General features: G+C 37.0%; 8 protein-coding genes across 10 annotated transcripts; 4 read left to right on the top strand and 4 right to left on the bottom strand.

Annotated features, from left to right (window-relative positions):
- Positions 911-2,639, top strand: LOC18603373 (BSD domain-containing protein 1). The gene has a single exon (XM_007035297.2). It carries the CDS (start codon positions 1,160-1,162, stop codon positions 2,282-2,284), a length of 1,125 nt encoding a protein of 374 aa, XP_007035359.2. The 5' UTR covers positions 911-1,159; the 3' UTR covers positions 2,285-2,639.
- LOC18603372 (BI1-like protein) lies at positions 4,058-6,638 on the bottom strand. The gene is made up of 4 exons (XM_007035295.2): positions 6,297-6,638; positions 4,879-4,992; positions 4,623-4,780; positions 4,058-4,504 (listed from the first exon to the last, which is right to left on the bottom strand). The coding sequence occupies exons 1-4, from the start codon at positions 6,562-6,564 to the stop codon at positions 4,298-4,300; spliced, it is 747 nt and encodes a 248-aa protein (XP_007035357.1). The 5' UTR covers positions 6,565-6,638; the 3' UTR covers positions 4,058-4,297.
- Positions 7,927-10,149, bottom strand: LOC18603371 (pentatricopeptide repeat-containing protein At5g18950). Its single transcript, XM_018118703.1, has one exon. It carries the CDS (start codon positions 9,844-9,846, stop codon positions 8,014-8,016), a length of 1,833 nt encoding a protein of 610 aa, XP_017974192.1. The 5' UTR covers positions 9,847-10,149; the 3' UTR covers positions 7,927-8,013.
- On the top strand, positions 10,618-13,859 carry LOC18603370 (protein FAR1-RELATED SEQUENCE 7). Of its 3 annotated transcripts, none has more exons than XM_007035291.2 (2): positions 10,618-10,887; positions 11,382-13,859. In XM_007035291.2, the coding sequence occupies exon 2, from the start codon at positions 11,426-11,428 to the stop codon at positions 13,697-13,699; it is 2,274 nt and encodes a 757-aa protein (XP_007035353.2). In that variant the 5' UTR covers positions 10,618-10,887; positions 11,382-11,425; the 3' UTR covers positions 13,700-13,859. The 3 variants fall into 3 exon arrangements, with proteins under 3 accessions (XP_007035353.2, XP_007035354.2, XP_007035352.2); XM_007035292.2 differs by having other exon boundaries at positions 10,638-10,887; positions 11,391-13,859; XM_007035290.2 differs by having other exon boundaries at positions 10,638-10,887; positions 11,386-13,859.
- On the top strand, positions 14,902-15,996 carry LOC18603369 (F-box/kelch-repeat protein At3g06240). The gene is made up of 2 exons (XM_018119134.1): positions 14,902-15,871; positions 15,956-15,996. The coding sequence occupies exons 1-2, from the start codon at positions 14,902-14,904 to the stop codon at positions 15,994-15,996; spliced, it is 1,011 nt and encodes a 336-aa protein (XP_017974623.1).
- LOC18603368 (F-box/kelch-repeat protein At3g06240) lies at positions 17,892-19,447 on the top strand. The gene has a single exon (XM_007035288.2). It carries the CDS (start codon positions 18,157-18,159, stop codon positions 19,273-19,275), a length of 1,119 nt encoding a protein of 372 aa, XP_007035350.2. The 5' UTR covers positions 17,892-18,156; the 3' UTR covers positions 19,276-19,447.
- On the bottom strand, positions 20,202-21,873 carry LOC18603367 (F-box/kelch-repeat protein At3g06240). The gene has a single exon (XM_018118713.1). The coding sequence runs from the start codon at positions 21,853-21,855 to the stop codon at positions 20,431-20,433; it is 1,425 nt and encodes a 474-aa protein (XP_017974202.1). The 5' UTR covers positions 21,856-21,873; the 3' UTR covers positions 20,202-20,430.
- Positions 23,397-24,382, bottom strand: LOC18603366 (putative uncharacterized protein DDB_G0290521). The gene is made up of 2 exons (XM_007035286.2): positions 23,668-24,382; positions 23,397-23,548 (listed from the first exon to the last, which is right to left on the bottom strand). The coding sequence occupies exons 1-2, from the start codon at positions 24,380-24,382 to the stop codon at positions 23,487-23,489; spliced, it is 777 nt and encodes a 258-aa protein (XP_007035348.2). The 3' UTR covers positions 23,397-23,486.

The following is a 24,872-nucleotide window of genomic DNA, read 5'->3' as shown; positions in this document are numbered from 1 at the left end:
ACAGCCTGCCGTTTTTGAGGTAAGGGACTGTGAACCATTGGGCACATCCAGAGCATTTGAAAGGATGGGGTTTGGCAACCCTTGATCAGGGCATCCAAAAGTTAAATTCAAGCTCATATTATTCATTTTCTCTGTTTGTTAATATACGAATTTTGGAAGAAAGATGATTCGAATCTGAGTTTTGGAGATGAAGGTAGATACACTTACCATAGAACTGATGTCGAAATCGAACCAAGGTTTATCTTACGCACCACAATAAGGTAGTTGATTTAAATTATTGAACTTTTGTATTTACCAAATCTAGTGTAAAGTGTCCAAGCTTAAAGAAGTGACATGGTTTGTATAATTAATAATTATATATCAAAATATTTGATTTATTAGTTGATATTTGTTTTTTTATTTAAAAGTAAAGTTTATTTTTTTTAATTAGAAAAAAAAAAACTACACGAGTGAATCATAACAAACTGCCTTTCTTACTCATGCGCGGATGTCTTAATCTTGTCATCATTAATTCAATCATTAAAAAACTTGTTTTATAATTCTTAAATTTTAATTTTCAACTTTTATTTTTAATATTCATGAAATTTCCATAACAAGATAAATATGTTAAAAATTTTGTATTTTATAGATTATCATTATAAAAATTTTATTTATTATTCATAAATTAAATGTTATCATTTCATTAATAAATAAATTTAAAAATTAAAAAATTTGAAAAATAAATGTTTATTTTGAATATGCTTAACAAAGTTAGGATTTGGAGGGTCAATATCATGCCATTTTCTTGATATAAAATTAATAAAATAGTAAAATTAGTTACAATAATGTAATTAGAGATGTGATTAAAAGCAAATTCTTAGTAATATTAATAGTTCTACTAAATTAAAAGCTGAAGTGTTCAATTTAAAAAAAAAAAGAATGGAAAAGTTTAGAAAAATTGGAGCACCTCTCAAAATCGGCAATCCCTATCCCCTCGGACCGGCATGATCTGAGCTTCCCATGTGACTTAATTCCCAAGTCTCCCCCAAAACCTTATCTCTCTCTCTCTCTCCCTATCCTTTCAGAAACCCTGATTTCGCATTAATATAAAAGAATTATAAAAGAGAAAGAAAAAAGGAGTGTTTTCTTCTGTTCTTCCGATTGAATTTGTGCAATCTCAATGGATTTCTTCAAATCCGTGTTCTCCGACGATGCCCAATGTCAATTCTCCGATCCACCCACCGACCCGAATCCGAATCCGAATCCGAATCCGGGATCGAGGTGGAGCTTCGGCGGCCTAATGAGAACCCTTGCCGACAAGTCGGAGTCCGTGATGGAATCATACCGGAAGGACTTGGAGGATTTTGGATCCGGGTTAAAGAAGGAGACCGAGATTATTCGGAGCGTAGCCTCACAAGCCGTCAACGATTCCCTCGAGATCGGCGCCTCTGTTGCTCAGGAAAAGCTTGAGTCGGTGGGACAGGCCATTGATGACATCGGTAGCTCCGTTTGGAAATCAACAGCTCAGATCATCGCTCACGGTAAAGACACGTTCTTATCACCGTCCGACGATGATAATTCTGATTCTGAAAATGCTAATAGTAAGAAATTGAATATTAGTAATAATAGCAGCAATGAAAAACGGTACAGTCGTTTTGAGATGCAAATTCGAGCGCTTCAATCCGATAGAAGTACTTATTGTGCGGAACCGGAGGATTTGGAGGATTTTGAGAAATGGAAATTAGGGTTTAATTTGGAAGAAAAACAAGGGGAAATTGAGGATTTGTTTAAAGAAAATTCGGTTATTGAAGGTACTTTCAAAGAGGTTGCTTCTGATGAAATCGAATCTAAGAGATATTGGAGTAATTATTTTTATAAGTTGAGTAGGCTAAGGAAAGCGGAGGAGGCGAGAGCTAAGCTTGTTAAACGTGCAATCTCAGGGGAGGAAGAGGAGGATTTGAGCTGGGATATTGATGAGGATGATGAAGAAGAGAGTAGAAATTCAGAGAGCGAGAAGAAGAATAATTTGACTGAAGATGGTGAGAAATGGTTGAAAAATGAGGAGGAGAAAGCAGATTCGTGTAAGGATAGTGATGTTTCAGTAGTTTCAAGCAATCTATCAATGCCTGAGGAGGAAGGGTGGGATGAGATTGAGGAGATACGGAGCAGTGATGAGAGTAAAGGGGAAGATGTTGGGAGCGGTAATAGGGTTGATCTGCGAAAGCGGATGATTGTTGCGGAGGAAGAGGAGGATTTGAGTTGGGATATTGATGATGAAGAGGAGGATCGGCCCGTTAAAGCTTGATTTGATATTGATATCTACAAAGGGATCAAAATCAAGTGTTAAATGCTAGAATCATTGAAGTTCTTCTAAGATGATTTTTTTTTTTAGATTTTATAGTTTACATATGATAAAAGATAATAAACATTGCAGTTCATTATGTAAATATTTATCAGTCATTGGATTCAATTGTATAACTCAATTTTTTCTTTGAATTTTCATAAATATAAATCAGTCTATGTGAAACATTGGCAGAATTGTGTCCTTCTGATTCAAAATAGTCAGTCTACATGTTGTATGTTTGATCTAAATATTCAAGGCTATGATTAATAAACAGTGAATATTGATACTTGATTTTCTTTCTCCAGTATGTTCTTCATAATTTCTGGTTTTTGTCAAGATATTTTCAGCAGAGATGTCTATGCTTTTTGTTGTAGATTCCTTTGTGCTGATAGAGATTAGCATGTTGTCAAATGAGACGTACTAATTCCAACAAACTCATCTCAATCTTATTGCCTTGCTCCTTGCTTCAGTCGCTTGAATACCAAATTATTTATATGTATCTTCTTCATCTCAATCTTATTGCCTTGCTCCTTGCTTCAGTCACTTGAATACCAAATTATCTATATGCATCTTCTGGGCTTTCTTTCTATCATTACAGTGTTTGGTCGTAGTTGGGGTAAATGATGGTATGCTAATTTATATTTTATGAAGTACTTTGTTATCAGTTTGGTATGAATGATCATTAACTTTGCCTTTTTGTAGTGAAATTGACACTAGAGACCAATTTTGGTGCTTTTGGGATGTGTATCTTCAAGGCCATTCATCCATGTTCCCTCTACCCCCTCCTCTTTGGCCTCTTCCTATGTTCTTTGCTTTCTTCAGGCATAGCCTTATTGGCAATATTTCTTTTTGGTCATTCATTTTCTCTCCTTCTTTGGCCACCATTTTCCCCCTGTAGTCTCCCACGTTGACCAATATGCTTTAGAGATGATGTTGTTTTGTTGCAAGGCAAACGAGATGCGGGGTACAACTTAATATTTGCTCAATCGGTGATTGCTCTACTTGTCTCATTAGGGGATGAGACCCTTTGTTTTCCCATTTGGCATGAATATGATTTTAGGCATGGTTCTCATTTCCTTTTAACTTCTTGACCAACTGTTTGGTCCGAAGTCTCAAGCGGCTCTCTGTTTCTTATATCTCTATGGTTCTTTGTTCACCATTCTTTCCATTGCCCTTGAGGATGGAGGAGGGCGCGAGGTGGGGGTGATTCGATGATAAGCAGCCTGGAAAACCACCGGTTGGGATGGTTACATTGGTTGTGCGGAATGGCTAGCCCGCTTTGGGGTGGAAGGTTAGGGTGATCCAAGTCTCGGCCTAAGAGCAATAAGAAGGTGAAATGAAGGCTTTGGGGTACAAATGGTAAGGAGAGTAGAAGAGAATGAAAGTAGGAGAGGTTTATGCCTACTCAGTTGTTACTTGTGGACTATGAATTTATATTTTTACTCAAACTCCCAATAAGAAAGATGAAGACTTTAACTAGCTAACATTTCTCCTTGATATGCCAACTCCCAATTTCAAGGATTAGCACATTCCAAGAAACGGGACAAGATGCTGATCTGCAGCAAAGCATGAAGCAAAGACTGCAGCCATTACAAAAATCTAGGAAGCTTGTTTAAGTTCATTGCTAGATCGATTGACAATGGCTAATATACAATCTCTACAAGGGTAAGCAATTCCCCAACTTAAGCAGCTTCATGAACAAAAATTACTAAAGAATAATAAAAAAAAGGAGACTGATATCAAACAAGAAGAGAAATGCAATAGTAAAGTTGGGATAATCCCAATTATGCATCCGCATATCACAAACTTAACAGGTTAGAAAATGCAAATTGGAGCAGCCAGCACTAGTGCTGGTACAAAACCACAAGAGAGAATATACTATATAGAAAATTAATACTTTTCCTATGCTTCACACGATAGTTCCATGGCCATATGATTTCTTGCCAATCTCACCTTGTGAGAAATACTGTACATCTAATTATCCCCAGATCTCAGCACCCGCAAAATGGAAATGAACAAATTCAGGATGTCCAAATAGAGAGCAGCAGAGGCCAATATGTAATCATCATATGTGAAGCGCTTGATCAGGTTGTCAGTGTCATAGACAATGTATCCACAGAAAATCAAGGCACTAATTCCACCATAGATGGCAACAGATGTTGGGCCGAGTGGGAAGAACATCTGCATGATAATAAAACATATACCAAGTCAGATGAATCCTACATTTAAGTATTTGGAAGCACAAATACATATAGCGTTGAACTTCCAATTGCATAGGTAGACGACAGACACATCTCACCTGGATTAGACCAGTTAGGATGAGGATAATAAGGCTGGTGAACAAAATTGGGCCAAGATAGCTAAAGTCCTTGCCCTTCTTAGATGCCCAGAAAGTGTAGCCAGTAAGAGATGTAACCACACCTGCTGTCAAAATCAGTGCTTCAAGCACAATTCTTCCTGAAATCATACAATGAAAGCAAATAGTTAAGAGTATAACTCTATATTTATATCTAAACCTAGGATTTGTTAACAGAAAACATCAGGTAAGCACTAACCATCAGTATTAGCACAGCTCACACCAACTGTGAGACTCAGTGACACAGTGAAGAGGCCAAGGACGATCAAGTTCACAGGGTGCTTTTGGTGATAGACGTGCAAGGGCCACAACACTGCATGAATTAAGTTTTATAGTTACAATAAGGCATAGCAGCGTGACACAACAAATGAAACATGGCTCCTTCAGATATGAGTAAATGCTTGGGAGAAAAGGAGGCCTTTATAATTCAAGCTAGTAGATTACAAATAAAGTCAGGGAGTTCTTAACTTGTCTGCTTTTAACCATTTTAAAAGAAATATATGTTTTATTCAGGTTTAATATCAATCTGAAAATAAGGTTGAGGGCAAATATGACTTCAATGACTACTGAGAGTCTGAGACCAATCTTACCAAACTTATCAGAATTCAAATAAAGCAAATTTAGGTCATTATAAGGGGTATACAGCATCAAATTTTAAGTTCTAAGTTTACAAAAATTATAGGTCATGAAAACTATTAACTTCCAAATATTTTAAACCCAAACAAAGAGAAATGTAAATTAGTAAAAGTTACAAGAAAGCTCAATGGTTAGTCATTTTCCATTGATTACAATAATTATTGGTACCAACTGCAGCACAAAAGCCGGTAAACAGTTTCAAACAAAGGTAAAGTTATTATGGGAAAGCAACAAAGTAAACAAAACTCACACAAAAGCAATAGGCTATTGCTAATATGCTTTCCAGTATTTACTTTGGTTTCAAAGTCTTAACTCTCTACTTCTCTTTATCATATTCCAACATACAAATCATCAAAGCAAAGTAGAAGGTCTCCAGCATTAGTTTCTGTTACGAATAGTGCACAACACTTTATTTAAAAACCCAACATTACAAATTAAATGACACAAAAAGAGACAGCAATAAGTCCTTAAACTATAAATTACCTATGAAAAGCGTCGGAATAAAGCAGCAAACAGATAGAATCAATATACAGTGACAATGGCAGAAAACTGTCAAATCCTTACTTAAGCCCTACAGTTAAGAATCTTTTCTACACATAAATCCCATCAACCCTTTCTTCAAACGATTCTCTATTTTCTTTAAAAGCATCATATATTGCAATTAAATTTTATCATCATTTTATACAAATTCAATAACCCAGCTTTGCTCATCCATCGAAACCCTGATTTTAGAGATGGATTTAATCTAACCTTAACCTAACGCTAGAAAAAGATTAATTTAATCTAACCTTAACCTAATGCTTCAAAAAGAACAACTTCAGAATAAAAATTGAAAAAATTTTGCTCTAATTCACATATAATAGTATTTAAAGGAACCCTAACAAACATTTCTTTCAAAAAAATTTAGAATTTACCAGGATTAAAGTGCGTGAAAAAAAAATCAAAATGAAACAAAAAAGGAAAAAAAGGAGAGGAATTTACAGATGAAGGGGATTAAACAGAGGAAGAGTAAGAGGCCAGAATTTCCGCGGAGGAGCTCGTTGACCGGAGCCGACAACACCACGAAGGCGGAGACCACGGTGGTGAGAACCAGCTGTGCCGCCAGGATGCCGTAAACCTTGCGGATAAAGCCCCATCGCAACTGGTTCTCGCCGTAGCTGATTCCCGGGTAAAGAGTCTCCCCTGACTCTAGATCTATCTGTTCCGCCTTGCTGGCGCCCTTGCTGTTCACGCGCTCGTATCCGTTCATCGTCTTTTCTCTGTTTCCTTGCTCCTTCTCTTGTTTTCTCGTAAAATGAGATGGGTAGAGAGTCAAGTAACCGTGGGAATATATATATAGAGATGTAGGTAGCCAATCAAAATGGTTGGTAAGGTGGGGTCCACGCGTTATTAAGAAACCTGATAATTAATCATCAAATATTTACTTTAATTTGATTGGGAGTTTATAACTTTTTTAGATTTTTTCAATTTGACCTTTATCTTATTGTTGGAGTCATCCAATTAAAAAAACAAAACTCAAAATTCTGTATTATAAAACACTTTAAATTGTGATAATTAGTAATAATTTTTTTGGTATAATATTTAAAAAATTATTAAATTATTTAAAATTTTTTAAAATTTTTAATTTTTTTATTATATTTAATCAAATCCATGAAATTTTATTTTGAGGTAAAAAAGTCTTTGTGACTAATTATGAACTAATTGACCTTAATTATTGATGTGAAAGACGAAAAATGCTATATGATCAAATCATTTTGTTACATTTATATATCATGTTATCATTTATTATGATATATCAACATACCACGAGATATACAATAAACAAGTGACATAACATATTATAAATGTTATAAAAAATTAAAATTTTATTTAAATTGTTTAATTTTTTTTAAGTATAATGTCTCTCTCTTTTGTTTTCAATGAGAAATGGGAGAACTTTACAATTGAGAGTAGGGTTTTCAATTGGAAATTGAGTTGATTTTAATAACTCAAACTATAGGATCATCCCCCATGGGTAAAATTTCATGGAAATTGGGAAATTGAAACTTCAAAGTTGTACATGGACATACTCAAAAGTCCAATACCATAATTTCTCAGAAAATCCATGGATAAAATTTCTGCAAATTTGTAAGCATAAACCCCTTGAAATGTCAACACTAAGTTCAAAATTTTGGCATATTTATTCAATGAAAGGAAAATGATGATCAAAGAGACTAGATTAACACAATCAACAATGGAAGCATGTTTCTCATCAATGAGGAAAAATAATAACTAGAATAAATTTTTCAAAGTTGTTGGGGGAGAAACAAGGTAATCAAATGAAGAGCTTGCTGAAAATGAGACAGACTCATGGTTGACTTCCATTACATGCTAAAATTCGGAATTTTAAAACCAATAATTTCATTGTTGTATTGTTCCTTTAGCCAGGGCAAAGTATGTTAGATGTAGATACATGCAGACAAGCTTCAGATTGATTGAATGTCATCCATTGGACAGCATTTTGCTGTTCTACAATATATGCAAGTTTCAACTCATTCAACATTAACATTCATCTTATTAGTTGGTTGTCATAAAAAGTGAAAATCAGTGCAATGTTAGTCTCGAGATGATCTAAAGATACCCAAAGCAATCAAAAGAACATGCATCGATTATCTTTGCTAGTTCATCATAGATACGTTACAAAAAGGAAAAGCTTTGCTTAATTTATTTCTAAAACCTCTCCTAAACATGATTCAACAAAATGGGCATTTCCTTCGCAAAACTTGGTAACCAGGGAATGGCATATGCCATTTCTAAGTGCATAACCTATTCTAAACATAAAATCCAAAACAAGTAAAGAATCATCTAACCTATCACTTTGTGAGAGACACTGAACCAGTTTCTCAAAAGTCTCCTTTCGTGGTTTGAGTCTATTCTTCAGCATTTCTACCAACCGTTCCATCCCCTCTGCAACATATCCTTGCTCACACAATCCAGCAATGACATGATCATGTGTACAGACTATTGGTTCTAGACCCCTAGTTTGCATATCATTCAACAAATCTTTGGCTTCTTGCATGTGACCCACCTGACATAGATTTTTGATTATAGGGGTATAAGAGGGAGTAGACGGCTGTAAACCCTGTACCAAGAGTTCTTTCAGAAGATTTAGACTCTCTAAAATTTTCCCTTCCATGCAAAAGCCCTTGATCAGAGTGTTGAATGTGATTAAATCACGAACAATGCCCTTTTCAGGCATTTCTTCAAATAAACGATAAGCCTCATCCATCCTTCCATGCCAACAAAACCCTGCTATCATGGTATTGTAACTCACAGTGGCTTCTCCATAGCCTCTGTCCAGCATCTCCTTAAATAACTTTTCTGCCTCTTCGAGGTCATGGACCTTGTAAAGCCCATGGAGAAGTGCATTATAAGTGTATTCATTTGGGAGCATTCCCTTATTAATCATCTCAAACCACAGTTTTCTAGCATGCCCAAGCCACTCCATCTTACATAGACCATGAATCATTGTTGTATACATGACCCTGTCTGGAGCATACCCTCTATCCTTGAGATCATTGAAAATCCTGTAACCCTCCAGCCACTTTCTCTTCTTACAGAGTCCATTAATGATTTCCTGATATGTATAAATATCCGGACCACGATTCCTAGCTATCATTGTGTGAAGAAGTTCAGATACTCTACCATAATTCCTTGTCTTGCAGAATCCAGCAATCAATTTGTTAAAAACAACATTATCTGGCACCAACCCATCTTCCAAAACCTGTCGAAGAAGCTCATAACCTTTCGAAGCATTCCCATCATTACAAAAGGCTTGAATCAGACAACCAACAGTCGCAACATCAATATCCACCACAACACCTGAATCTATCATATCCTGATACAATTTCCACACAAAATCATTCCTGCCAACCTTAAGAAAAGCCAACAATGCTAAATTCCACGTTGCTACTGATGGACGATATCCAATCTTATTCAACATGGAAAACACCTCAACTGCTTCTTCGACCAATCCAACCTCACAAAGACGTCTTAAGTAAAGCTCTAAAGCACGCGGCTCAGGGCTGAAACCAGTCTGTTCAAGAAAATTTCTTGCTGCTTTACAGGCCTTAGCCTCCACAAGCTTATCAAAAAGCACATTACAGGAATCAAGGTCAGGTGAAAAATCATATTTAGACCGCAGCCAGTGAAAGAAACACAGAGAGAGAAACACATTTTCTTGCTGTCTCAAAAGCTCCCGAAAAAACACAGGATCCGAAAAATTAAAAGAAGGGAACTTTGAGAGCAGATTTTCCTCCCACCTGGGTATTGTTCTAGTAATCTTGCAAACTTGCTTTACAATGTCTAAATTTGGTTGGTTTATAGCATCATCTGTTTCTCTACTTTGGTTTTGAATTTCTCTCAATTCCTTCGCAATAAAATTCGTTTCTTTGGAATCTACACTGAGATTTCTAATCTGGGTATTAGGGCTTTGGAGTCTACGAGGGTTTTGCCTAAGTAAGGTTATTAGGAATGATGAAGCTCTGGCCATGGAATATTAGTGTTTTCACTAATTTACATTAATGGGTATTTTCCATTTAAGGCAAAAATGGAAGATTTAAGGTAAACAACTGAATAGGTACATAGAAGAATCAGAATGGAACTTACTGAGTTATTGGATTTGGAATTCCAAGTTGGAACATTGGAAGATGAAATCGTATCCAGCGAGAGAATGACTTTGCAAAGATTGAGAGTGAATTCAACTGCTGTTATTGTCAGTTTGACAAGAGCAGAGAACAATACAGAGAGAGAGAGACTGAGGAATTTTGTGGCTGAAGCTCTGTTCTTCTGCCTGGTGTGGTGGCCTTCTCTCTGTTTTTTAAGTAAATTTAATTAATCAATTTTCATGAAATATAATATAAAGTTTATATTATAAGTGAACTAAATATGATTTTTTATTAGTAAATAATTTTAAAAATTGAAAATTTTAAATAAATATTTATTTTAAAAAGTTAAATTTTTATTTTTGCATATTTATGAAATCATATTATTAAGTGTTAACATGTAAATACGTAATATATCAAATATAAATTCATATTTAATATATTATTTGTGTATAAATATTTATGAATGAATTAAATATAATTATGTTATTAATAAATAAATTTAAAAATTAAAAATTATCTAAAATATGAGATAGTATAATAGAATCAAGAAATACAATAAAAATAAAATTCAGAAATAGTAATAGAATAAAAAAAAACTAAATAAACATAAAAAAATGAAATAACTATATATATATAAAAAAGAGACGTGATGGGCTATAGTAACTATATAGCAAGACAGAAAAGAGAAGAGCCGATGCTGAAGAAAGCGGTCAATGGAAGATTAGGAGCCAACAGCAGCATCAACCACTTCTCTTCTCTCCTTTCAAAACCCTTAATTTTCCTATCTCTTATTTTCCTTCTGCCCAATAATTTCCCGCCAAAAAAAGGAGACAAATCAGAAACAGATTATACAGATTTAGTGATTTGACTCTAGACCCGGATATGGGCATTGATTCAGGCTCAAGCCACTTCACAGATTTCAAAAGGTAATTCATTGTTCACCTTTTCTTGGGGTTTGGGGGAGGAGGGGAACCCCTGATTTTAATTTGTCTTAATTTGCCGTTAATCCAGTTGTTATTTGTTTGCCGTTAAATTTTGATGCTTTCTTTGAGCTCTCTTATGTGATTGAATTTCTGGGTTTCTCTTCATTTCTTCATCAAATTATTGTATATGTTAATTTTTCAATTCCTAGTCCATTATAGTGACTCCACATAAAAGTAAAAGAAAGAAAAAGAACGGTTTTTTTTTTAATTTAAAAAATTTTTCAATTGGATTTTAAAGATGCAGGTGGAATCTTCATTCTTTTGGCTTTAATCTGTTAAATGATGCATTTTTACAAAGATATTGATTAATCAGGAAAATTTTGAAGAAAATTTGCACCCTCAGAAAAGCAGTACAAGTATTTTATTTGGAGTTGCTGAGGTAGAAAGATCAAAGCCATATTAGGTGATCTTCTTCTAATTATTTGATTTTAATTAAGGCAGCTCAGATATAAATGCTAACAGTGGAGAATGCGTGAATGCTATGTTTGTGAAAGCCTACCCTGTTGGTATGGTGCATATGCTTAACAATGGTAATGTGGAAGACGAAGGAGAGTCTAGAATGGAACCGTATGTGGGTTTGGAGTTTGATTCAGCAGATGAGGCACGTGAGTTCTATGGTCAGTATGCAATCCGTGTCGGGTTCAAAATTCGGACTGGTCAGCTGTATCGCTCAAGAACCGATGGGTCAGTTTCATCGAGAAGATTTGTGTGCTCAAAAGAAGGGTTTCAGCTGAATTCAAGGACAGGTTGTCCTGCTTTCATTAGGGTACAAAGACGTGATTCAGGGAAGTGGCTTATTGACCAAATTCAGAAGGATCATAACCATGAACTTGGGCCTGTAGGCGAAAGCCATTCACCTATTTTGCAGCAGACCCCTCCTGTGGTTACAAAATCATTGGTTGAAGTGTTGCGTAGGCCAAAAGTCAAATTGCTGGAAGAAATAGATAATGGGGGACTGATCCCATCTGGCATCATTAATTTCAAACGGCACAAACGAGGAGGAGATGGAGGGCAATCTATAGCTGAACCATACACGGGTCTAGAGTTTAATTCAGCTAATGAAGCATATGGATATTATCAAGCATATGCTGAAGGTGCTGGGTTTAGAGTTCGGATTGGTCAGTTGTTTCGGTCAAAGAATGATGGTTCAATTACTTCCCGCAGATTTGTGTGCTCAAAGGAAGGGTTTCAGCACCCTTCAAGAGTAGGTTGTGGGGCATATATGAGGATTAAGAGGAAAGACTCCGGCACTTGGATAGTAGACCGTCTTCACAAAGATCATAATCACGATCTTGAAGTGCATACGGTGTACCAGAGGAAATTTTCCACAGCTTCAAAGAAATTATTAGAGGAGGAAGCTGGTGGCCTGGCCTCTATGGATCTAGTTGAAGTAAATAACGGCAAGCTTGTCAAAAGAAGCCAAGAAAACAAAATTGGAGCTGAGTGGTACTCTGTACTTTTTCAGTATTTTCAAACCAGACAAGCAGAAGATACCGGATTCTTTTATTCAGTAGAGGTTGACAATGGTAGTTGCATGAGCATTTTTTGGGCAGATGGCAGGTCTAGATTTTCATGCAGTCAATTTGGTGATGTTATTGTTTTTGATGCTTCATACAGGAAAAATAACTATGTGGTGCCATTTGCAACATTTGTTGGAGTAAACCACCACAAGCAGCCGGTGCTACTTGGATCTGCTCTGATTGCTAATGAATCAAAGGAGTCTTTTACTTGGTTGTTTCAAACATGGTTTAGGGCAATGTCTCGGTGCCATCCCAAGTCAATTATTGCTGATCAAGACATGGCCATCCAGCAAGCAATTGCTAAAGTCTTTCCTGGGACTCATCATCGTTTTTCTTTGTGGCAGATTAGAGCCAAGGAGCGAGAGAATTTCCGGTCAATGCCTAATGAATTTAGATATGAGTACGAAAAGTGTGTCTATCAAAGTCAGACAACTGTTGAGTTCAATACCACATGGAATTTGCTTATTACTAAATATTGCTTGAGGGAAAACATTTGGCTGAAACATATGTATGAAAAGCGTGAAAGTTGGGTTCCATTGTATTTGCGGGGAAAATTTTTTGCTGGCATCCCCATAGGTGAAAGTGTTGAATCATTATTTGGTACACAAGTAAATGGTCAAACACCACTTAGAGAGTTTATCTCGCGATATGAACAGGGACTTGAGCAAAGTCGTGAAGAGGAAAGAAAAGAAGATTTCAATTCTTTTAATTTGCAGGCTTATCTGCAAACAAAGGAACCAGTTGAAGAACAATGTAGAAGGCTCTATACTTTTACCATCTTCAAAATATTTCAAGATGAGCTTCTCCAATCTTATAGTTATATTGGGATAAAGACTTACGAAGAAGGGGCTATTAGCAGGTATGTGGTTCGACGGTCTGGGAATGAGAATGACAAACATGCTGTTACCTTTAGTGCAGTCAACCTCAGTGTTAATTGTAGCTGTCAAATGTTTGAATTTATAGGGGTACTATGCAGACATGTCTTGAAAGTGTTCAAACTGTTGGACATGAGGGAACTTCCTCCTCAATATATCTTATATCGGTGGATGAGAAATGCCGAGTATCGTATTCTATGTGGTGCTGACTCAGGGATAAGCTCCCAAGAACTAAAGGCCTTTATGGTCTGGAGTTTAAGAGAAACTGCTTGTAAATATGTGGAATGCGGGGCAGCATCTGTAGAAAAATATAAACTTGCACATGAGATTATGCGTGAAGGTGGAAAAAGGCTATGTTGATTGAGATTACTTTTTGTAATAACCTGTTTAGGTTAAATCATGTATGTTGAATAGCATGTGTAGCTAGTTTTTTGACGGGTTGGATGTAACTGAAGACTGTTAAGTTGTTTTTGGATAACAATGCCTTGTGTCCATTTGAATCATACCTGTCAATATTGCATACCTCCATAGCCATGTTCTTTTTTCCGTTTTTCAGAGACCATGATCTTTTCCCCAAAAAATAATCAGAGACCATGATTTGATGATGGTTAAGCCACAGTTTTTGGCACAATAGTTTTGAAAGGACCATTTCTCCTAGTGATACTTTGGTAAGTAAGAGCCGAGTGCCGTCTAGAGCATAAGCACAAATGCTGAGAATGTGTGTAAACCAAGTAGATAAACTAGAGCTTGTTTTTAAGTCAAAAATGACTTACACCAACATGATCATGCCTGGAGCAAGATCCTTAGTATGATCAATAATTTCGTAAGCATATGCCTGCTACGTTCTACTTCCTCAAGGTAATTACTAGGAGCACTGTCCTTGTATTTCTTCCACTGAACGGGTTGCTGCAACACTTCAGACTCAGAAATTTAAATTAACACCATGTAGTTTTCTTACCATTACATGTTAAGTTTGTAGGCTTTTTCATCACCAAAGTAAGTTTGCTCGTTTGTAGGCTTTATTTTTGTTGATCTTCCTTCATGTTCTTGCTATTGCTTGACTGCAATTTTCGGTTCTCTGTAATGTTTACCAGCACAAGCAGCGTCTATTTTTGGGCCTTGTATGTACAAAATAAGCCTAAAGCATAACGACAAAAAGTCCAACTTCAATATAGACCATGGGCTCTCTGAGAGGCTAAGTAAAAGACTAACAAAGTGGAATAGCCATTGCATGTGAAATTGGGTTTTCAACCCACATAGAATCTTCCGACTCTGATAGTCACAGGAGCACTTTAAAAAATAAGAATGAAATGACAGAGAATTGAATCTGCTTCATCGTAGAAAAGAAACACAGTTGCACTAGGAGAGAAACTATAAAAGATTTAGGCTTGATACCTAAATACGTCTCTTCTGAACTACACCAGAGTGAGAGATTAATTAATTTAATCTGTTTTAAGGTTGGCTTACAAGTTATATAAAGAATAGTATCGAAAGAACTCTTCCAACCTTACTTCATGCAGCCGCTCTCTTAGAAGAGCAGTATCCGAAGAAAGCAAGACAACATGGCAAGGCCTAATGACGTTCCACAAGATATTTTAGATCAGATACTCTCACGCTTGCCTGTCAAGTCTCTGCTAAGATTCAAGAGCGTCTCCAAGTCATGGAGGTGTTTCATCTCTAGCCCTCCATTCACCAGAAACCATCTCCGACGAGCATCATCTCTGGACCCTGGAATCACTGCTCTAAAGATTCTTCTATCGAAACCTGATGGATTCAGGTTCGTAGATTGTGAACCATCGCACTCCCCTGCTGCCGTACGCCTTCGTTTTCCACCAAAAGCAACACCTGATATCAGTGATCATGTCCAGTTGTTCGGTTCGTGTCATGGCTTGGTATGTTTAGGTGTTGGCAACCCCAGGCATCTGGTTTTGTGGAACCCATCAACCGGAGACTCCAAGACTTTGCCAGATTATTATGATGTTATACCAGTTCCAGCTATGTGGAATTGTATTGGGGGTCTTGGTTATGACCCATCCTCTGATGATTACAAAGTGTTTCTAAGTAATAATTCACTGTTTGTGATCTTTTCACTGAGGAAAAATTCGTGGAGAAGGATACAATTAGACTACGGGCCTTGTGTCTATACTAATGGGGTTTATAGCAATGGAGCTCTCCATTGGAAGAATTACGGCGATGGTAGGATCTTTGGTTTTGATTTAGAGACAGAGAGATTCTATCTAGTGCCAGGACCTGACCTTGTCAATAACGATGCGCTCTACTTCCAAAGAGGCACTTTATTTGAAGTCGGTGGAGAAAGACTTGGCGTTGGTGGTTTTGAGTTCTGGTTGATGAAGAAACATGGCGTCAAGGAATCTTGGACAAGGATACGTAATACACCCGAGTTTGATGAATGGCCTCGTATCTGGAACTCCTTCAAATGCCTTTTAGAAAACAATGATTTTATAGTACTAGGTGGTCTACAGCAAGAAATTATAACGCATAATGCTAACGGTATCGGAAGACAAATTAAAAATACTATGATTTGCGATGATCCAATTGCAAGTTGGTGTAGAGACTGGAAGGTTCGTGGTCATCCGCATCGACGTGAAGCAATTGCATATATGGAGAGTCTGATTTCACCTCATCTCAGTCATTAGCCTATCAGGCACGGAACAAGAATAAAATAACCAAGTAGATGAACTATAACTGGTTTTTAAGTTAAAAATGACTCAGTACCAACATGACCATGCCATCAATAGTTTGCTTAAGGATATGCCTGCTACTCTTTACTTCCTCAAAGGTGGAAGTGTCTTTGTTTTTTCTTCTACTGAATGAGTTGCTGCAACATTTCAAACCCAGAATTTAAAATAGACTATCTAGTTTTCTTACCATTACATGTTGAGTTTGTAGGGTTTTTCATCACCAAAGTAAGTTTGTAGGCTTTCTTTTTTCTGTTGATCTTTCCTTCATGCATGTACTCTGGCTATTGTTTTACTGCAATTTCCTGTTCTTTGTTCTGTTTTCCAGCCCAAGTAGCCTGGCCTTCGACATACAAAATAAGCCTAAAGTATGACAACAATGTGTCCAACTCCAATGTAGACCATGGGCTATCTAAAAAAGACGAAGCAAAATACCAACAAAGTGGAATAGCCAATGCATATGATATTGGGTTTTTAACCCACAGAATCTTCCAATTCCACAAAAAAAGGGGAAAATTCATCAAATAAACATATTATCAGATTCACAAGAGCACTTTAAAGCATGTATCATTGGGAAAAAAAAGAACTTAATAACCCCTGTGAACTGAACAATACAAAATACAATCCAAGAAAGAACCAAAGTCATTGTTGACATTTAAATGTGCAAGAATCTAAAACTTGAGCCTGTGCTCTGAAAGATGGTCTTGTTAGAAGACAAGGTTCTCCCCAAATATAAAGAAGATCATCCATAACACTAATGGGTCCACGAGGAGCATGTGTCACTGCACACTCATCAGGCTGGGTCCCGAAAGTGTGTGCAGACAGAACCTAGTATAACAAAAGAAAAATGATGGAGTTTCGGATTAAATTGATAAGTGGAATGATGTATAATTTCAGGATAATAATAAAAAAAAAGTTGAAAAAAAAAGAGAATAAAGGAAATTATTTATTTGAGGATTTGATTTGTAATGGGAATTTAATTAGGGGGGGGGGGGGGATTAAGAAACTCTGTTCATTTTTTGTTTTGGTTTAGGGAAGGGTAATGGTTTAGAGCTTTTAGAGGAATGAGGGAGGATAGGGAGAAGAGCAGGGGAAAAAGTAAGTGGGTGGGGGAAAGGTTCATCAGGGGGAGTGAAGTTTAAGGATATTCTTTAGGGGGTGCTATGAGTCTAGAATTAGGTGACATGACAGTGGATGTTGAAAGAAAGTGAGAAAGCTTGATTTGTTGAGTGGGACTCGGAAAATACAAAACTTATTTAGTCATTAGAGTAGGAGTGCTGGTAGGAGTGTACCATCCACGGTTCGAATGGCGAGGAGAAAAGTTCTACTACTATTACGCCATGGAATTTTTTTTCTTCTGCTGCTGTTGCACCTTGGCTCTTGGCATAACAGGGTGTATGATCAAGAGTCTTTTCCAGCTGCAGGGTTGTTAATCATCACAAGCTGAATGAAATGAAAAAACCCGCAAGGGTGATGAAGAGAAAATGAATTCAACATGCTGGAGAGAAAAGGTTAGGGGAAGCAAGGGAGCACTAAAGCACGGCAACAGAAAGTTGGAGTGCTATGCTGCTGGTTGAACAAGGTTTATCACAGTTTCAACAATGAGTTGAAGCTGCTCCAACTTTTCCCTTAAATGTTTGAGTGATCTTTCTTGTTTGCTGGTTGAATATTCTGCTGCAGTTTTTCAATGGAAAGCTGTTGCAGGTTCATTACGGGAGAAAGAAAACCGTAATCAGTGAATGTAATGCTGGGCTTGCAGGATTAGCTTTCTTTGTTATAGGATGCAAGGAAAATTATTTGTTAATGATCAAATATATAGCAATCATATTTCTTAATGATCAATTTGAATACAAAATAAGAATGAAAAGAAACACAGTTGTATTAGGAGAGAGAATTATTTGTTACTGCTGTATTTCCATTTGTCTCTCCTAATACAACTGTGATTCTTCTTCTAAGATCATAAATAAAAACTAAGGGGTGGAAGGTTAATTGATCAATCTGTTCTATGGTTTGCTTAAAAAGTTATAAAAGGAACTACTATTGAAAGAACTCCTGTAACCTAACTTCCTGCAGCCGCTCTCTGAGAAGAACAGTATCCGAAGAAGAAAGCAAGAAAACATGGCAAGGCCTATTGACGTTCCTCATGATATTCTAGATGAGATACTCTCACGTTTGCCTGTCAAGTCTCTGGTGAGATTCAAGAGCGTCTCCAAGTCATGGAGCCGTTTCATCTCTAGCCCTCCATTCACCAGAAACCACTACCGACGAGCATCGTCACCGGATCCTGAAATCACTGCTCTAAAGATTCTTATATCAAAACCTGATGGATTCCGGTTCATAGATTGTGAACCATCGCGCCTCCCTGTTCCCGTACGCTTTCGTTTTCCACAAACCAGAACACGTGATATCCATGATCATGTCCGATTCTTCGGTTCGTGTCATGGGTTGGTATGTTTAGGCATTGGCAACCCCAGGCATCTGGTTTTGTGGAACCCATCAACCGGAGACTCCAAGACGTTGCCAGATTATTATAAAGTTTTGTCAGTTCCAGCTATGAGGAATTGTTTTGGGGGTCTTGGTTATGACCCATCCTGTGATGATTACAAGGTGATTCTAACTGATAATTCACGGCTTCTGATCTTTTCACTGAGAAAAAATTCGTGGAGAAACATGCGAGTACGCAACGGGACTGGTGTTTTAACTAATGGGGTTTATAGCAATGGAGCTCTCTATTGGAAGAATTACGGCGAGGAGAGAATCTTCGGGTTTGATTTAAAGAGCGAGAGACTCTATGAAATGCCACAACCTGACCTTGTCAACGACGATGCGTTCTACTTCCACACAGGCAGCTTATTTGGAGTCGGGGAAAGACTTTGCGTTGCTTGCAGGAAACCGATTACAAATGACCTTCGTGGTGGTATTGAGTTCTGGGTCAGGATGAAACCTGGCGTTAAGGAATCTTGGACAAAGATACATAGAATGCCCAAGCATAATCGATGGTCTTGTTTCTGGAACTCCTTTTTGTACCTTTTAAAACGCAAAGGTTTCATACTACTAGGTGATCCACAGCAAGAAATTAGGACGTATGATGCTAACGGCTTTGGATTACAAGTCGAAAAGACTATGTTCTGCAATGATCCAAGTCGGTGTAAAGACTGGAATGCTCGTTTTCATCCCCATCGACATGAAGCAATTGTATATACGGAGAGTCTAATTTCTCCAAATCTCAGTAATTAGCCTGTCAGGCAAGGCAGAAGAATTCACACACATGTTAAAAAAATGAGGTAGATAATCACTTTTGAACATTGGTTAACTCCTCCTATTGTTGCATTCTCTTATACCTTAAAGATTTACCATCAGCCTGTAATTGTTGTTATTATGCATTGAGGATTTTATAATTAAAACGTGGTTTGGCCAAGTTACTTGTTAGAATGTACAGTTCCGGGAATAACTGGAAAGCTCTGGTCACTTGGGATTGATCTAATGGAACGGCAGTGAAAAATCAGCAACAAAATGGACCAAAAGCCAGCTTATATATGTTCCATATGTTTGTGAAGATGGAAAAGTTAAAGATTGTCGAGTTACTAGAACAAATTGTTTGTCTATGTATGTAATAAATCCTTCACATGGTTTATTGAAGGGTTGAAGTTCAGAGCCTGGTTACATATCGAATGTCTTTTTAGCATTTGAGATTGACCAGAAATAGATCAATATGTTTTTCAAGTGCAGGCTCGATATGGGAAAACCAGGAGGACTGATAAAGCATCAGAATTGGCTTTGTTGCCTTTTATATGGGATTTTGTTCTCTTCTGCCCAATCCCCATAGATACCTAAATCTCAGCAAATCAGGGATTTTTCCGTATCTCAGGAAATATTGAGGGAAAGCTCTTTGAAAACTAAGTGATGCACTGAAATTTTGAGATCACTCAAACTTTGCCAAACACAAGGCAACCGGTATTTAGTCATCTCTCTAAATGCCTGCCAAAGGAGGAAATAGGTTCTAACTAAAGGATCAATAAAAAACAGTATCAGAGAGACTAACTTGCATAAAATCATAATAAAAAGGAGACTGGAAGGCTTCATTACGACTTATAGGTTCATGACCGAGAACAGGAAGGTTTGGCACTCAGATCCTCAACCTTCCTGTCCAAAAAAGATAAACGTGAAAACTGACCTGTTCATTTTCTGCCTCATGTGTCAACCGTTTGCACTCAAAGTTGTCACAACATATGTATTGAAAGAGATACTTTAAGCACAAGAGTATGAAACATGTATTCTAGGGAGCAGAGCTCACAAATAAGTAAAATTACAGAAAATAATAGGAACAGATGCTATTAATTTTTCATCTTTAGCTCTTTTCACCATCCCCAGGCTCCTAAATTTCGTTGGTACTCAATATTGCATCTGCATTCCACTCCTACAGTAGCCATTGGGCGAAATGAGGCTCTCCAAGTAGGTATCTGCTTCAAAACCATCCCCAGCAGGAATGCCATGAACTTCTAAGTACCTAAAACTGTCATCTTCCAAGTTGTACAGCAACAGTTTCCCATCAACCTCCAGCAGGGCTTCTCCACTGTGTGCCAAACACAAAGGCTTCATGCATATGTATGAGATACTGAGGGTCAATTTAGTCCATGATTCGCCTATGCCATACTTGGTCATCACCCAAAAATCATTGTGCATCTGATTGCGGCTATGAAGCACACAGAGGCATCCATTAAGAACCCCTACCACAAATTCAAAGCTAGTATCGACAACGTCAGGTGCAGGCATATCTAAAAAAACCTCTTTTTCTAAACTAAAAGCAGCAACCACACACTCATAATCCGCCCCATCTCCACGACTGGCCATCCAGTGAATAGCCCCATTGAGAAGCACTCCGGATTCATACACATTATCATCAAATGGGAAACTCACAACCTTTCTCCAAGAATCAGTTCTTAATGAGTAAACACAAACAGTTCCACTCCCTAGTTTCACCACCTTATAATCATCATTAACAAAATCAAAACCAAACCCATAAACACTTAAACCACTAGCAGCATACTCGGAAGGCGGGTCAGGGATTCTTTTGGATTCTCTAGTGGAAGGGTTAAACAAGAAAAGAGTATCTTCATCGGGGGCAATACAAACCAACCCATTACAAGAACCCAAGATATCAACCCAATTCCTTGGGTTCACACAACATGGCAAGTTTAGTTTTACCATTACAGGAAATTCATCATCCTCACTTCTTTCACAATACAAAAAACCATCTTTAGCAGAATCTAATAGCTCAGCCAATCCATTTGGGTTGTCTTTCAAAGGATAATCAAGCTCTGAAGCTACCAAATTTTCATCACAGCTAGCGTCTTTACCAATTGATTCATATTCAAGAGAGTACAAATTATGTGAGGAAATGATCACTCTTTTCCGCTGAGAATAAAAGTAATCATTTTTAATGGTTTGTTTGAGGTGGGCTTTGGCTAACAGGGGATCTGATATAAGAGAAAGCCAAAGTTTGGAAACGCACCTGAATTGGCAAAGGGATTTGATGGGTAATCTTGAAAGGATTTCTACTATGATTTCTTGGGGAAGAATCGGAATTTCAGCTTCTTCTTCAGCTGCTGTCGGTAGCTGCTGAATTATTCTTTCTTTTTTCATGACTTCAATTGTTCTGTAAACTCTTTTGCTCTTTCTCAAGAAACAATTTTGATGGAAATATGGAGCACCCAAAGACAAAAAAGATTCCAGAAAACAGAAGAAATGAATAATAAAAGAAGAAACGAGAAGAAAGGCTGGAAGTGAGCCGTTTTCTTTTTGAGTCAACTTGGACATTCTTTATCGAGTTAACTCAGGCCCGGCCCCTCTTAAAGGATAAATGTTAAATTTGCCATGGCGTGTATATGCCTTTTTCAATTTTGTTCCCCTTTATTTCACATCACATGTGAAAACCTATAAGATTAATTTCCTTTTCTCATTCTACTCCATTTAACTCATTCAATTCTTTTTCCAGTTTTTTTTTTTAAATTAAAGAGAAAGTCAAATAATTCTTTTTTTTTTGGTTTTTTAAAGTGACAGTGACTATGAAATTCAATTTGCACATCTTCTTTTCAAGTTGTTGAAAAGTTTAGTTTAGGTAGAAGTAGAAGTTTGAAGAACCAATCCAAGTTTAATACAACTTCGTACAATGCTAGTGTTGTGGGTTATTGTCCCAACTTCATTATCCAAGTTGCATTCTTTGCTTATTCTTTCTGTTTCTTTTACAATTCTTAATTAATTTCTTAACTTAGAGAAGCAATTATACTCTGCCCCTCGGGTCTATAGATTTATTAGCATGCAAAGAACTATTTCATTCGTGCACTGCTGCAGCCTACCATTTACACTAGTTGAAGCTTATTCTCTAATTTTTCTCTTGTTATGAGTTCTTCTAACTTGATCATAGAGTTTCTTTTCTTGTAGCATACTTAGTTGATTTGTATAAATCCTTCACATTGCTTGAGGTTCAGAGCAGTGTCACTTCGATTTTCTTATCAGCAACTGAAACTGACTGTTGACCATTCAACAACTGTCATTTCTGTTTCCAATCTTTGATTGGCCTAAACTGACATGAATCTGTTTTTCCATCGGCGGACTTGGGTACTGTTGGATGCAGCACAAGGCTCTATTTAAGGAATCCTGAGACTTATCACATGACCAAAAGGATTTGCTTGGCATCAGAAGCAAATTGGAAGATGGAGTGAGAGGAGGGAGTAAAAGAAAGCACCATGGCACCAACTTCCACATTGCTTGTAATGAATTTGACACAATCAAGTCATTTTGAGAACTTTTAAGTTGCTTGTAGCCATTTTGTTCATTGAAGGCTGTAAGTAGAAATAATGAGTAAGATAAAAAGAGAATGCTGTCGATAACAGAAAACTTATGAATCTTGTTAACATCAATTAAGATCAACGTTGTTGATCTCGTATTATAACACAAATCTCAACAGAAGTCTAGTTTCAGTTGCTTCTTGTATTGTCCAAACTCATCAAAATCTTTTAAGACAGGAAATGAGGAAGTCTATGAACTTGGAGAATTGCCTAAACTGCAAGTACTACAATTTGTCCTTTATTGATTATATGAAACTCAAAGAAGAGAGAGGGCCAACATTTGGTCGCAGATCATGCCAAGCCAAAAGGCAGATGGAATGCATATTTTTTCGAATTATATTTTCTACCTTCCCACCTAATTTTCAAGTAGAGGAAATCAAAACTGCTATAGAAAACAGATAAAAATAATACCAAGATATCCATCAAGTCCTGGCTGATGGACTCAGATGTCGAAATAGACAATGAACATTAATCTTATAGATATTTTATTGATTGGTAGAAATAGTCATTAAACCAATGAGAAGATCAATCTCACGGTTCTTTTATTCAGATACAAATCTCAGACATAATATATAATTTGAAAGAGCAAGCTACAGCAGCCTAGAATTTGTTGATACACTTCTGGTAGCAGTACTTTACATAGCCTGCCACTTTCTTCTTATCTGCAAGAACAAGAATACCAAGAAGAGTCTTTTTTATCAGAAATCAATGAATACAGCATTGGATTCCAAAAAGAAGAATTACAAGGGTGAATGGAAGTTAATTTAGGTAGTTTTAATACCTGATTTGAAATTTTTGGGCATGGACTCTGCACAATGATTAGTACAATTGTAGATCAGCTGCGAGTAAAGGAGTATGCATCTTTTCCTGCAGACTTTGTTGCATAAGTTATGAAGTATAGGAACTTTCTTTCTCATGCACGTTGTAGCACACTTTGTTTTACAAGTGTTTTCTGGAGTCCATGGACGTTTTGGAGAAATTGGAGCTTGTGTAGGCAATGGGGTTTCTGGAGGTAACGGTGTTTCTGAAGGCAAAGGTGCAGGAGATTGAGGAGGCTGACGGATTTCAGAATGTGAATCAGTTTCCATGGCCAACTGTTGGGTCTCAAGGGCCAAACTGGTGTCTTCAGAATCTTGAGGAAACTCGAATTCTGAAGGCAGAGAGGTTTCTTCAGAAAATGACTGTGTTTCAATGGGCAAATGTTGGGTCTCAAGGGGCAAACTGGTGTCTTCAGAATCTTGAGGAAATTCAGAGTCTGAAGGCAGAGAGGTTTTTTCAGAAATTGACTGCGTTTTCAGGGGCAACTGTTGGGTCTGGAGGGGCAAATTGGTGTCTTCAGAATCTTGAGGAAATTCAGATTCTGAAAGGAGAGAGGTCTCTTCAGAAGAGGGATAATCAGAAGGAAATAATTCTTGGGCTTGAACTGCAACTAGCAGAAGCATAATGGAGACTACCTTGGTTATCACAAGTCTCTTCTTCATGGACATTGTTTCCATGGTCTTTTTTTCTCTTGCTCTCACCTTTCAAAATCTTTTTGCTGTTGAGTTGCTAACCACAAACAAGAATTTATAAGCCTGGAACCTTGTTGCCACCCATTGGAATGCCATTGATTGCTGCATATAATAATTGCTAATTTGTACATAATTGAGGTGTAATTGAGTGTAAAACATTGAAGATCAACTTCTAAAGTTTTAAGAGCTTTGATATGGGAGATTCAGTACCTTAATTCTAGTACTGATTGATTGTTAGAAAAAAAAAAGAAAAAGAAAAAAGAGAGAGAGATCAATGATTTCCCAAATCATTTACTTGTCCCTTCTTTCTTTCATCTTTTCCTTGATTGATTCTCTCTTTGAATGAGTTTCCAAATACTATAACCTGCATCATTTATTTTATGATCCCTTCAGTCATGGGTTTGAGCTGGTAGACACAGGGATTACCAGAGCAAAAACTGTTAACAAATAAAACAAGGTCCTTTGCTTTGATATG

This window comes from Theobroma cacao, chromosome 4, assembly GCF_000208745.1.
Source record: "Theobroma cacao cultivar B97-61/B2 chromosome 4, Criollo_cocoa_genome_V2, whole genome shotgun sequence".
Lineage (NCBI taxonomy): Eukaryota > Viridiplantae > Streptophyta > Magnoliopsida > Malvales > Malvaceae > Theobroma > Theobroma cacao.
Note: the sequence above shows the minus strand (reverse complement) of the source record. Positions and strands in the feature narration are given on the sequence as shown.

Excerpts from the sequence above, each read along its gene's own strand:
- LOC18603373 (XM_007035297.2), top strand. The coding sequence starts at position 1,160 with ATGGATTTCTTCAAATCCGTGTTCTCCGACGATGCCCAATGTCAATTC.
- LOC18603372 (XM_007035295.2), bottom strand. The coding sequence starts at position 6,564 with ATGAACGGATACGAGCGCGTGAACAGCAAGGGCGCCAGCAAGGCGGAA. Across the intron at positions 4,781-4,878 it reads GAGCTGTGCTAATACTGATG|GAAGAATTGTGCTTGAAGCA; the intron begins GTTAGTGCTTAC and ends GTATGATTTCAG. Across the intron at positions 4,505-4,622 it reads TCCTAACTGGTCTAATCCAG|ATGTTCTTCCCACTCGGCCC; the intron begins GTGAGATGTGTC and ends ATTATCATGCAG.
- LOC18603371 (XM_018118703.1), bottom strand. The coding sequence starts at position 9,846 with ATGGCCAGAGCTTCATCATTCCTAATAACCTTACTTAGGCAAAACCCT.
- LOC18603370 (XM_007035290.2), top strand. The coding sequence starts at position 10,844 with ATGGGCATTGATTCAGGCTCAAGCCACTTCACAGATTTCAAAAG. Across the intron at positions 10,888-11,385 it reads CACTTCACAGATTTCAAAAG|CTCAGATATAAATGCTAACA; the intron begins GTAATTCATTGT and ends TAATTAAGGCAG.
- LOC18603369 (XM_018119134.1), top strand. The coding sequence starts at position 14,902 with ATGGCAAGGCCTAATGACGTTCCACAAGATATTTTAGATCAGATACTC. Across the intron at positions 15,872-15,955 it reads TATCGGAAGACAAATTAAAA|CATATATGGAGAGTCTGATT; the intron begins ATACTATGATTT and ends GTGAAGCAATTG.
- LOC18603368 (XM_007035288.2), top strand. The coding sequence starts at position 18,157 with ATGGCAAGGCCTATTGACGTTCCTCATGATATTCTAGATGAGATACTC.
- LOC18603367 (XM_018118713.1), bottom strand. The coding sequence starts at position 21,855 with ATGTCCAAGTTGACTCAAAAAGAAAACGGCTCACTTCCAGCCTTTCTT.
- LOC18603366 (XM_007035286.2), bottom strand. The coding sequence starts at position 24,382 with ATGGAAACAATGTCCATGAAGAAGAGACTTGTGATAACCAAGGTAGTC. Across the intron at positions 23,549-23,667 it reads GCCCAAAAATTTCAAATCAG|ATAAGAAGAAAGTGGCAGGC; the intron begins GTATTAAAACTA and ends TTGTTCTTGCAG.